The 13,082-nt window shown below is 46.8% G+C and overlaps 1 protein-coding gene across 4 annotated transcripts; it reads left to right on the plus strand.

Annotated features, from left to right (window-relative positions):
- The first annotated feature begins 1,852 nt into the window (after positions 1–1,852).
- On the plus strand, positions 1,853–12,456 carry BRMS1 (BRMS1 transcriptional repressor and anoikis regulator). Of its 4 annotated transcripts, XR_012787944.1 has the most exons (12): positions 1,853–2,103; positions 3,622–3,740; positions 5,354–5,444; positions 5,580–5,707; positions 5,854–5,933; positions 8,494–8,590; positions 8,888–8,980; positions 9,641–9,705; positions 10,012–10,051; positions 10,824–10,947; positions 11,107–12,030; positions 12,064–12,456. XR_012787944.1 is itself a non-coding variant. In XM_075569857.1 (11 exons), exons 1-11 carry the CDS (start codon positions 1,868–1,870, stop codon positions 11,228–11,230), a joined length of 1,197 nt encoding a protein of 398 aa, XP_075425972.1. In that variant the 5' UTR covers positions 1,853–1,867; the 3' UTR covers positions 11,231–12,456. The 4 variants fall into 4 exon arrangements, 3 of the variants coding, with proteins under 3 accessions (XP_075425972.1, XP_075425973.1, XP_075425975.1); XM_075569857.1 differs by having other exon boundaries at positions 11,107–12,456; XM_075569858.1 differs by having other exon boundaries at positions 1,853–2,049; positions 11,107–12,456.
- Positions 12,457–13,082: the final 626 nt, after the last annotated feature.

A 13,082-nucleotide genomic window follows, 5' to 3' on the forward strand; every position in this document is an offset into this window, starting at 1 on the left:
CTCTTTCTCTCTCTCCCCCACTCTCTCTCTCTCTCTCTCTCTCCCCCCACTCTCTCTCTCTCTCCCCCACTCTCTCTCTCTCTCTCTCTCTCTCTCCCCCCCACTCTCTCTCTCTCTCCCCCCACTCTCTCTCTCTCTCTCTCTCTCGTTCTTTCTCCATCCTACTGTATTATTGTAACTTAAATAAAATGTGATGCCCTTAATACCACTGCTTCTCCTCTCTCCGGTAGGGCTGAAAGTGCACTGTCATATAGAACCGCTTCTAGGGTACACTCAGTGAGTCAGCGGGTCCTGGCCTCACAACGAAAAATCCCCATATAAACCCTGTAATATATATTATAAACCACATGCTCTCATTAGGGGCTGGGGATCTGTCATAATTAGGGTAAGGAAGCTGCAGCGATCCCAAAGCTGCAGTGATCGGGCAGAGTTGAAAGGCATTTCTTATGGATTTCCAGCTGTGGCTATATTTAAAGAACCCACAAATATAATTTGATGTAGATATATCTCGGGTTGGAAAGTTATGGAATGTTTGTCTGAGGTTAGGGTGACCTAGGGGAGAGTAAAGGGTATTTCTAATAGGGGGGAATGTGGGATTTCTAATAGGGAAGTAAAGTGGGCTCTTAAAGGAGACGATATATAAGATTTCTATATAACATGTAGAGAAGTGGAGAGTAAAGGGGATTATAATGGATTGGGGAGGAATAAAGGGGATTTCTAACAGGAGAAAATAATCTGATTTCCAATAGGGGAGAGTATATTACGCATATGATAATAAGTTTATTAGGGGAAGTAAAGGAGATGCAAGAAACCAGAGAGAAAAATAGTCCCCCGTATTGGTGGCACTCAGTACTATTAATGTTTAAACAGCAAATGCGTATTCTTAGTACAGATTAATTTACTAATATTTGGTCTTGGTAAAGGGGGCATCTGAGCAATAATTAATTATCAAAGAGCCAATGACTGCATTAACCCTACCATTAATAATACCCTACCATTAATAATACCCTACCATCAATATTACCCTACCATTAATAATACCCTACCATCAATAATACCCTACCATCAATACCTTACTAGCAGCGACCGCATTCAAATCCAGTTTGAATTCATTCATTATGAACAATGTAACGATTGTATATGGGATGGCTAGAGGTTCGACCCTATAAACTCCCAGTGGAAAATATACATGAATAAGCTATCTGTAGGTGGCACAGTGACACCGGTGGGGACAGGACTTACACCCTATTTAGACAAGTCTCTCATTCGTTCTAGTTGTATATGTTTGTGGTTGCTATGAGGTCGAGTTCAGCAGATTTATCTCACAGCGCCCACGAACACACGGGAGACTTTTTGTCTACATAATAGGGTGTAAATCCTGTCCCGCCGGTGAGACGCACTATCCGTAAATGAAATGAATCTGTACGCAGAATACACGTTTGCTGTTTAAACATTAGTAGTACTGAGTGCCACCAATTTTGGGGGTTATTTTTCTCACTGGTTTCTTGCATTATTTTCCCCTTTGTGGGGGATTTTAGAGCAGCGGAGCGAGCGTTTATCTTCTACTTTGTGCTGAAGTTAAGGGGATTTCTAATAAGGAACGTATGGGCTTATAGGCGAAAATATATGGAATTTGTAATGAAAATCTACACATGTATGAGTTTAACACACATTTGAAATGTGACCTAGATATATGCATGCTATATTTGTGTACTGTTGGCTGAATTGATGAAAACCTGGATTTGAAAGCATAAGAATCCACTGAAATGCATTTATTAATAGGCAAGTTTTGGAGTCCTCCAACATCCCTCAATGCACTGCTGCCATAGTAGACTGATCATTCCTTCTTGCCACTCCTTTCCACTCTATGGTTTGCTCTTCGCCGATAGGTCAAGGTGTAGTCCTGGTAACCGATCCCCCATCTAGTTGTCCCGCCCCCTCAACGCGGCGACTGGAGGCTTCCCCAGCGTTGCCGTTTCTGATTGGCCCCGGCCCGCGCCTGTTTGGGTTTATCCGGATAACAAGAGCTGGTGGGGGAGAGGGGAGACGGTTGGTGACGTCACGCGGAGTTGGGGATAGAGAACTTGAAGAGGAAATAAAAAAGTGAACGAATAAGAGAAAAAGGAGGGAGGGGGATAGGGAGACCCATAGGGTTACTGTACTGTATATACAGGGTTAATGTGCGTTTATATATCGGCTTTATATGACTAATATTGCATATAAAGGGTTAATATGGGAATTACATGACTAATATGGCGTATAAAGGGTTAATATGGGAATTATATGAATAATATGGTGTATAAAGGGTTCATGTGGATCATGTAGGGGAATAATGTTATATAAAGGGTTAATATGGATCATGTAGGAGAACTGTATGAATAATTGGTGTATAAAGGGTTAATATGGATTATTTAGGCATAAATAATATGGTGTATAAAGGGTTAATATTGATTATGTAGGGGAATTATATCATTGTTGCATGTACTGGATTAATAGGAATAATATATAGTATTTATTATGGATAATATGAATCATTTTGTATATAAAGCGTAAATATGATGCCGAATATTATCCAGGCGTACTATTGTGTGCAAAGGGTTCATGTGCATTGTATGATTTGTTAAATAATGGGAATGATATCTAAAAAGGGTTAGTGTGTATTATATAGTATTTATATGGGTAATGTGGATGATATAGGTTATAAAGGGCTCGTGTAGTATAAGTTTTATTATATAGGCTATAGAAGCTGTTAATGTGTATATGTAAGATTTATATGGGGTAATATGAATAATGTAGTGTATAAAAGGCTTATTATGCATTGTGTATAGTTTATTTGAATAATAATGCAAATAAAAGGTTATATGAATAACCTGATATAACATATCTGTAATTGTATGGGAGAATATAGATATCAAGGGTTTTTATGTATTTTATATTTAGGATAATAAGAATGTTTATATGGGTTTAATGTGTTATAGCATAATATATATAATGGTCAAATATGCACTGCATTATTCATGTTTTTTTATACACTGCATTGTACATGTTTTTTTTCTAAATAACACTAAATAACGGGCAATATGCAAAATGTGAGTATTTGTATACAAATGTAGCACATGCATTATACAGTATACCATGTGTTATGAATAATATAGAATATATAGGGGTTCTGTGGAAGTGTGTATGTTTATAGATGATATATGCGTTTAGAAATGTATATAGGATATTATGTTCGTTTAGGTTCGTATGAATGATGTGTAGGATAATATGAACAATGAGTTTATAATATGCATTCTATAATGTGGGCTATTATGAATAATATAGGGTATAATATGAATGGTATGTAGAATGTATATGGGATAATAGGAGTGGTATTTATAAAGGGTTAATCGGCATGAACACCGCACAGTGTGTAATATACGTTACCTGCACGGGAATCCTGCCCCACAGAGCTTGCAATCACAATTTGCTGGGAGATCATTTTATTTAAGAGCTGTGACCGGAAATCGAACCGGCACCTGAAGTTTTAACCATAGGACCGCTTCTCTGCTCCGAGTCCTGACCCTCTCTCTTCTCCCTCTCGGAACCCCGACCTCTTCCCCTCCCTCCTCCCCTTTCCAGACCTCCTCCCACGATGGAGGGCGATGCAGACTCCGCGACGGAAATGAATGGGCAGGAGGAGGCCGACAGTGATGTGGAGGAGAGCGCGAGCCAGTCCGACTCGGAGGAAGAGAGTTCTGGTGTGTAACAAGACCGCCAACCCATTAATGAGACCGTCCGGGCCCCTGAAATGTGGACTGTCCCATAAGGGAGAGTTTACTCGTTGGGTCTGGGAAGATCCTATCCCGCTCAGCCGGGCGGAAAACCAACTTTTCTAAAGAGTTTCTAAGAATCTAATTGGCTTCCATAGACTAACCTAACTGTTCTAAAAGCAAATCTCTGCTTTTTTCCCCTCTTGACAATGGCTGATTGCATTTTTTCATGGCCTTTGAATGGGGGAGTGTGTCACTCAAGTGTTTTCTTTACCCTTATTCCCCCCTGTCCTTATCCGAGAGCTAAACAATATAAGGAATGGGAAGAGGGGATTTGCCGGTGCAAACTCTTGCTAATTAATCACTGGGACATCACACAATAGAGAGCAGCCAGAGGAAATCAAACCCCTCCCAAATCTCAGCACGCCGGGTTTACAAACAGAATTTCAATTATGATTTACAAGTACTTACGGCTGTCAGATTTGGGTAAAAAAGGCATCAATCGCCCACATGTGACCCCTTAAAAATGTCACTGCCATTAGTACACTGTGACTCTAGGAGGGACTGACCCCTTAACCATGTCACTGCCATTAGTACACTTTGGGCCTAGGAAGGACTGAACCCTTAGCTATGTCACTGCCATTAGTACACTTTGCTTCTAGGAGGGACTGATCCCTTAACCATGTCACTACCTTTATTCTGTCACTGGTTAGTATTTAACCTAACTACTTTCCCACAGTAATCTCGCTGGTTTTTAAAGGAGCAATCCTGTCTGGAAACCTTTTTTTTTTTTTTTTTTTTTTTTATAAATATAACTTGTGCTCCCCATTTTATGGGTAGCGGAAACGGGTCAACCGAGTAAACGGTAAGGTTCGGAATGGCCACGGGGTGAGGACTGTCCCACTTTGAATAGAAAAGCTGCAGCATTTGCTGATTATTTCTATTGGTGACCCCGTGGGCATTTGTAGTTCGACACCAAATTTGTCATTTTTTGTGCATCAAAGTCGCACAAAAATGACAAATATCTGGGCAGCCCAGGCTTGGGTTCCTGGACCTGCGACGAGACCATCGCTCCGGGGACCTCCTGGTTTAGGTAAGTAAAAGGATAAAGTTCCCAGGCGGGATTGCTGGTTTAACGTAACTACTTTGGCTTGGGGATTTCCTGATTACAGAACAATAAAATATCCGTCTCGCGCGATCCTAGAGAGCAAAACGAGCTTCGCTTCCTCCGAATATTTTCCGTGGTAGCACAACATGTTGGGGGTCACAGCCCCTTCCTCAGGTGCAAATAACAAGTGACCCCCGAAACGTTGTGCTGTCACTGTCTCGAGGAAAATATTCTGAGTAAGCAAAGCTCGTTTTGCTGCATCTCTAGGATCGTGCAAGACGGATATTTTATTGTTTTGAAACGCTTGTTGGTGCATCGAGGCGCTTTGCCCATCCAGCCAGCACCGAGCATTGTTAGAGATTTGGAAAAGAGCAGATTCACATAGTTTAATTAGCGCTTTTAACATCTATTTATTTTTTTAATGGATGTAGCTGATTTTGTAGGTGTAAGGAAGTCGCCCTCGGACACGCTCTCTCTTCCTGTCTTCCTGCAGACATGGATGACCTCGATTGTGAGCGAAGGAGGAATGAGTGTTTGGATGAGATGTGTCACCTGGAGAAGCAGTTTTCAGAACTGAAGGAGAAGTGAGTGTCACCCTACGGGAGAAGAGACAGACTCGTAGCTCTCTTCTGTCTGTCACTGTGTCCCCCTGCGGGGGGAGGGACAGACTCGGCTCCCTTCTATCTGTGTCATTCCCTCTCATTCTATCTCGCTCACAGGTTATTCAAGGAACGCTTAAACCAGTTAAAAGCCAAATTAGAGGAGGTGACCAGCGGCAGAGCCATGGAATATATCAGCCCTTTAGCCGACCTGCAGAAGAATATGAAAATCCGTATTGAAGTAGCAGGTAACCCATCACCTAGGTGCCAGCACACCCTATAGAGTAGAGCGCAACCATTTAAAGTTGTATTTTGGTAATGATCCCCTTATGTACAGGATGTGGTTACGTTTTTAGGGTGTAAGGGCAAAGTAATTGTCTATTATTCTTTGTAGGGATCTACAGGGGATTCTGTCTGGATGTCATCAAGAATCGCTATGAGTGTGAGATGCAGGGAACTAAGCAGCACTTGGAGGTGAGTGTGAGATTCAGGGAACTGAGCAGGACTTGGAGGTGAGTGAGAGTTTCCTTTGGTAGCCAGGTTAGTAAACTGTAAAAGATGAAGCTTGTAGGAAATGGAAGCCGAGTGAGGAATGGGGATAGTGAAGTATATTGGGCAAAGCAAATATTTTGATGTGCCCCAAGCAGAAGAGACAATAACTCCGCCAGGAAAGAAGACACAATTTTGTTTAGGGAAATAAGTAAATGGAGAAAAACCAAAAGCAGAAATAGCAAGACTAAGGCCCGAAATATTGTGCGCTCGCGCGGCACTTATAATTGGCTGTGTTACGCCTGACTTTATATACTTCGGGCACGGCAGTGAGTGTTGACCGGCAGATCTGAGGAAAGACTCTGAATAGTGTCTTTGCGCTGCTGCCGCTCAACGTCACGCTCCGGTAACCAATAGGTTGTGAAGCTTTCATACGTGCCAACAGAAAAGGGAGAAATAACTAAATAAATAACTTGTACAATCTCTGTGTGTAACAAAGATGAAGGTTAGTAAACGTGGCTGGTATGAAGTATAGGAACGTCTTGCCTCCCGGTATTAGGGCTCAGTGGGGTGTTATGCTGTTTGGGAATATATACATACTAATAAAATGAGAAGAATACTGTTTAAAAAAAAAAGAAAATGAAAGTCAGTTTTATACTGATAGGAGTCAGAGCCCGTCTGGGAAACACTGAAGCCGTCATGGCCGCCCCTACCTGTGCGCGTCATGGCCGCCCCTACCTGTGCGCATCATAGCCACGCCCACCTGTCGCTCACAGCACTGAACTCTATACACACACAACGTGTGTTTCGCGTGCACGAGCTGTAGCACTCGCGCACATGCACGGACGTGGCTACTATAAAACCAGCCTAAGGCAGAGTCCCCGGTGGCCGCTGCTGCGCGTGCTACGGCGGGAACAAGATCCGCTCCGCTATGGCGCCGGGCCCAGTAGCTGCACGCACATGTAGAGACCGCGATGCACGACCACACTTTGTAAAAGACAAGGATTTTGTCTTGTGGCGACGGAGCACTGGCCACGTCATGGCGGCGGTTCAACCAGTGAGGGCGAACCATCCACGTGATGTCATGGCCACACCCCTCCCCCCTGTCACGATCTCCTGCTCTTCTGCAGCTCAACTGCAGATTGCGGCTTTTACCCATGCACGCGCCGCGAGGCAGTGAACACTGGGGCCTACGGCCGTGATTATACAGCAAAGCGCGCGCAGCGCCGCACATCGCCAAAACACACATTATACATACCCGGAAAGCGCTTATTCCCAGCACGGCTGTTGCGCCGCTTGCTGCTGCAATGCGGGCGACAGTGGGAGCGTTTTGCAAATTTGTTTTCTGGTTGCGACGGCCACGTCACGTGACACAGCGGTCCAATCAAAAAACAGATTTCAGCCTGCATCCGCACGCACAGTAGCTTGTGCTTGTGCACGTCGCCCTGCGAACCTGCAGTTTGGATGTATAATCGCAGTCTTGGGGTATAGCGGTCACCTTGGGCTGCGGCCAGGGTGAATGCGAGCGAACTGGCTCTCAAGCTCCATAACGTCAGGCAATTTGTGTCCTGCTAGTGCCGTGCGTAGGGCGTGACCAGGGCAAGTGCAAAAAAATCTAATTTGCTTGTCTCGGCAAGCAGAAAGCTCACGGGCACGTGCCGCACCCGCACTATGGACGATCACATTTTGATTCATGGTTTCGGTTGCGCATGAGCATGCTCACTCCGCCATAATCTCGCACGCAGCACTCTCGCACGCAGCACTCTCGCACGCAGCACTCTGCAGCAATCTCGCACGCAGCACTCTCGCACGCAGCACTCTCGCACGCAGCACTCTCGCACGCAGCACTCTGCAGCAATCTCGCAGGAATCCCTGTGACATTGTTATACGGTCATGGATTTGTTCATGCAGTAACGATGTAGGACCTTGTTTCTTTGAAGATGTCTGTGGCTGCAGATTCCCATCTTGTGCAAGCACCAGTCACATTTACTTATTTAGTTGAAGTGCCCAATCCGCCCTCTCTTTTTCACAACTATCTAAAATGCAGCAGTGTACAAGATTCCCCCCGGGCAGCACTGGGGGGAGGTCATGTCACACGCACCCAATTGATATTTTCTGACTGGGTGACTAAGGTGATGGATCAGGGTGGAGCAGTAGATTTTAGTGAGGCCTGTGCCACTGCCCCACAGACTAATATACACGTTGCAGTGCTTGGGAATGGGCTGTAAAGGGGTTACAGTGGACAAGACATTGGATGAAGGATCGGCAACAGAGTTGTGGTAAAGAGAGGAGGGGTAGGTAACCAGTGAAGTGCCTCGGGGATCAGTCCTGGGATCGGTGCTCTTTAATAAGTTGGTGATATTGCAAATGGTAGGGAGGGGAAAGTGTATTTCTGCACATGATACCCAGATCGTGTGTGTGTGTGTGTGTGTGTGTGTGTCAGTCAGATGTAGGTACAGACTGTCCTACTTTACAGACTGGACCAGTTCTGCTGCCTGTGCAGCTGTGGGTACGAGTTGTCACACTCGCTCCTGTCTCTTTGCAGAGTGAGAAAGTCCTCCTGTTTGATAACATGCAGTGTGAGCTCCTGGAGCGCATCCAGAGGATGGAGGAGGACCGGCAGAGCATAGACATTTCCTCAGGTTCGGTTCGCCCCTAGAGCTGACACTCTATCCTGTGCTTGTGCTGACATGAGAGGGAAGGAGCTCCAGGGCCGTGATAAAGCAGTGAGCAGACCCACGCTGTCCCCAAGAGCTGACAGTCAGATCCGTCAGGGCATGTCCCTAATCACAAAGGCAGTGCCACTGTGACTGTTCCCAAGAACTGACAATCAGATGAGCCACAGAGTGGAGGCGCCCCAGCTCCCCGCACGGCAGGGTATCATTACACTCCGTCCCGAGCTGAGAGTCTTCCCCCCCCCCCCTGCTCTCTCCCCACAGAGTGGTGGGACGAAGAGCTAAGATCCAAACGGAGCCGCAAGAAGTGGGACCCCTTCCGATCGGAGAAGAAGTGGAAGGTCCCTCTAGTGTCCGGTATCCTTCCTTAAGGGTGAAAGTATAGTCCCTGGGTGACGAGCGATCACCCTTGGTCAGAGCGCTCCATTCCTTACTGATCGTAATCGCATAGCTGCCGCCATGCGCCCTTCACCCACAGTATAGGGCCTGGTGGTGGAGGGATATCTGGTGCCGGCCAATAGGAATGCCACATTTCCTACCTGTGTTAACTGATCATAATTACATCCACGTCTCTCGTCAGTGGTAATGGGGTTCTTGGCGGAGGGATATCACTTGTCGGTATGTAATAAACACACTCCCAGGACCCCCCCTTATATGTATCCTACCGTGAGCTTGTTGTAACATAGTCCCAACACGGAGGGGATATTGTTGGCCAATCGTCACACTAGATTCCCACTGCTCTCATGCCGTTCCTAATTACATTCACAGAAAGCCCTTGGTGTCTGGTATCCTTCAAGGACGGAGAGTAATGGACGCTGTCACAGGGTTATCACTTGTTCACCAATCTGCAATACATTCATGAATCCGTATCCTTCCTCGGGGAGATAAAATAGTCCCTCAGCAGAGGGACGCTTCTTCCTGCCCAGTCAGAACGCCTCGGCACACTCCCAGAATCCTTCTGGTGTCTGATAGTGGTGCTCCACTCCATGAATTAACCCTTCCTTGACGCACCCCTAGGCCCATATGTCGTGTACATGCTGCGTGATCTAGATATCCTGGAAGACTGGACCGCCATTAAAAAGGTAACAGAACAGCCTGTTTCTGTGGGGGGCGGGGGGTCCCCAGAGTTTAAATGTCGCTGCGGGTAAATCTTTATTTAGGAGATCCCGGGTCAAATCCTGCTGCGGGAGAGAAAATATTTCTATAATGTGTTAATAACAGAAAGAATAGTGTAGTGTGCACCAAAAATATACATGGAAGAAAGTTGTCAACAACCAAAAATAAATATAAGCAAAAAGATTGAACACGAGGAGCTATGAAACCAGATGGTCCAAATCCCCAATATAATGTAAGGCACCTCCCTCGGGTAACGTGTCTTTCTGTTTCAGGCCAAAGCGTCCATTTCCCCGCAGAAAAGGAAACCGGAGGGTGAGTTTATGGAGCGATATCGCCTTTCTATCTCTCTGTGACGAGTGCTCACCAACAAGGTGGGACCGCGAGGCTGAGGTGGGGATGTTGATAGCCACCGAGCAGCCACGTCCGGTGTGCAGTGGAGGTGATATAGCCGGGTCAGGGTAGGAGAGGTCAGGTAGGTAGCAGGTACTTTCCGTAGTCTGGGGTTGGAGAGTGTAGAATTGTCGTGTCTCCGTGTGAGAGGAGAGAGTGGAAGTCCAGAAGCGAGCCGAGAAGTCTGGAGTCCAAGTACGAGCTGAGGTCACAACAGGAAGGCAAGATAAGATACGGCAAAACCAACGAGTAGCTTGAGGGAGCACAAAACACATAAACCAACATTTATGTTCAGCCAGTTTGTAGCAGCGCTGTCTGACTACTAAAAGGGCAGGCAGCCAATGGTAGGCAAGCCCACAGCTGCAGAGTAATGAATGCAATCAGACATAGGCTGTCCACTGATAGGCAGGGGCAGGGTGCACAGCAGCTGAGGAATAATTAAGAGAATTAACCCCTTATTTGCTTGTGTCCGTGCGGCATCTGCGCGTAGCCAGCGTGCGCTGAAGGTTGCCCGTGTCGTCACAGGGGCGGAGCTTTAAGCCGGTTCCTGCTGTGTTTTCCTTCCTGGCAGCGCCTGCTCGCGGGTTGCGGCTGGCGCGCGTCACTTGTGGCGTCGCGGGGCCTAAGCCTGCTCCCGACTCTCCCTCTCTCTCCCCCCCTCTCTTTCCCTCTCTCTCCCTCTCTCCCTCTCCAGTTGTGAAGGTGGAGAAGCAGCAGTACAGCGCTCGCTGTGAGGATGGCTGTCTGTACTATGAAGGAGAGAGTTTCACGAAAGGAGAGGCCATTATCCTGGACATAAAGGATGAACCCCCATCACAGTAAGGATCGTGCATCCCTAGAAGTGCCAGGCTATCTCCCCCCTGTACCCAGCCCTAGAGGTGCGGGGTTCTCCCCTGTGCCCAGCCCTAGATGCACCAGGGCTGTGGGTCTGTTTATTCATAGAGGTAAACATTGTCCACCTGTCCTCCTCCATTCAGGGCAATTATTACTGCGGTCAGCACGGGGGAAGTTTGGCTGCGGAGAGGAGACAGCAGCAAGACGAAGATCTACGTTTCACAGCTACAGAAGGGCAAATACTCCGTGAGGAGGGTGGGGAAATAAAACATGGTCGCTATCCCTGTGCAGCAGCCGGGCGAAGGAGGAGCACAATGGAAGATCTAATTAGTGTAGGATTCTGTGCGTTCAGAGGAGCTGGGATTAGTATAGGATACTGTGCGTTCAGAGGAGCTGGGATTAGTATAGGATACTGTGTGATCAGAGGAGCTGGGATTAGTATAGGATACTGTGCATTCAGAGGAGCTGGGATTAGTATAGGATACTGTGTGTTCAGAGGAGCTGGGATTAGTATAGGATATTGTGTGTTCAGAGGAGCTGGGATTAGTATAGGACTGGGGGGCGTGGCGGTTACAGAGGCCCGCGCTCTTTCCCAAGGCATTTAAATTCAATGCCAGGGGAGGCGTGAGGCCTCTAACTCCCTTACCTGCTCTCTGCCGGCTCTTCAACAACGCATCGCCATGGCAACGCGCATGAAATGATGCGTGGGGGGCACGTGATGTGGCGTCAAAAGTCCTTGGAGAGGGGGGTGCGAACGCTGTAGCTGCCTGGCGGGAGTGCAGCTCAGGAAGTTTGCGCACCCCTGGTATAGGATACTGTTCAGAGGAGCTGGGATTAGGGCGGGATGCTGTGTGCGCAGAGGAGCTGGGGTTAGTATAGGATTCTGTGTTCAGAGGAGCTGGGATTAGTATAGGATTCTGTGTTCAGAGGAGCTGGGGTTAATATAGGATTCTGTGTTCAGAGGAGCTGGGATTAGTATAGGATTCTCTGTTCAGAGGAGCTGGGGTTAGTATAGGATTCTGTGTTCAGAGGAGCTGGGATTAGGGCGGGATGCTGTGTGCGCAGAGGTCTGGGATTAGTATAGGATACTGTGTTCAGAGGAGCTGGGATTAGTGCGGGATGCTGTGTGCGCAGAGGAGCTGGGATTAGTATAGGATTCTGTGTTCAGAGGAGCTGGGATTAGTGCGGGATGCTGTGTGCGCAGAGGAGCTGGGATTAGTATAGGATTCTGTGTTCAGAGGAGCTGGGATTAGTGCGGGATGCTGTGTGCGCAGAGGAGCTGGGATTAGTATAGGATTCTGTGTTCAGAGGAGCTGGGATTAGTGCGGGATGCTGTGTGCGCAGAGAAATTGGGATTAGTACAGGATGCTGTGCAGTTAATCACATAATAGTATAATTATTTTCTTGTATTTTCATTATTTTGCACAAATAAAAATATGTATTTTTATAACCAGCTAAACTAGCACCTAATAAACAGCTGCGTTTATACCTGGCCTGTTTTGATGAGGGTTGTTCCTATAACGGACGGGCATGTTGGGGCTGTGAGATGCTCTTATAACTGGGGGGCCTTACATAGTAATAGGGCACATCGCTGTTGGCAGGAGATAGTCTTACAAATGAGGAGGTTCTTATATCTGTTTCCAGTTGGTGACAGAATTTCGATATTAATCACGTAAATATGACAACTGAAACATTATATACGCCGTACATTATTTATCAAACTGAGAAACAGACGGACTCCCAGTGTTTCCCCCGTGTCCTGAACAAACACAATGTCACAAGCAAGACCCGTAAAGCACTTGCTGAAATTCTCCTCTCCGGCATCAACCTGTAATCACCCTCCGCATAGGGATTAAGGCAGCGTGTGGTTTTAAATAGAACTAAACGCTTTAATGGATCCATGTTTATTCCTCCTGAAAGGAGGCGGTGTATCGTGGCTTGTTCCTTCTCTGAGGCCCTGAGTGCCCCATCTTTTGAGGGTGGATGGGCCTCGAAATCCTGAGACTTCTAACTTTTCCTTACAGATCCCAGTCACGGTTGTCCTGAAACACGGGCATGGGGCAGCTCTTCTTTATCATCGGGGTCACTCCACGCCAGGAGTGGCCAACTCCAGTCCTCA

This window comes from Ascaphus truei, chromosome 14 (genome assembly GCF_040206685.1).
Source record: "Ascaphus truei isolate aAscTru1 chromosome 14, aAscTru1.hap1, whole genome shotgun sequence".
Classification (NCBI taxonomy): domain Eukaryota; kingdom Metazoa; phylum Chordata; class Amphibia; order Anura; family Ascaphidae; genus Ascaphus; species Ascaphus truei.

Bases quoted from the DNA above. Each gene is read 5' to 3' on its own strand.
- BRMS1 (XM_075569857.1), top strand. From the start codon at position 1,868: ATGGTTTGCTCTTCGCCGATAGGTCAAGGTGTAGTCCTGGTAACCGAT. The intron at 8,591-8,887 runs GTTCGGTTCGCC...CTCTCCCCACAG, and splicing joins GAGCATAGACATTTCCTCAG to AGTGGTGGGACGAAGAGCTA. The intron at 9,706-10,011 runs GTAACAGAACAG...TTTCTGTTTCAG, and splicing joins ACTGGACCGCCATTAAAAAG to GCCAAAGCGTCCATTTCCCC.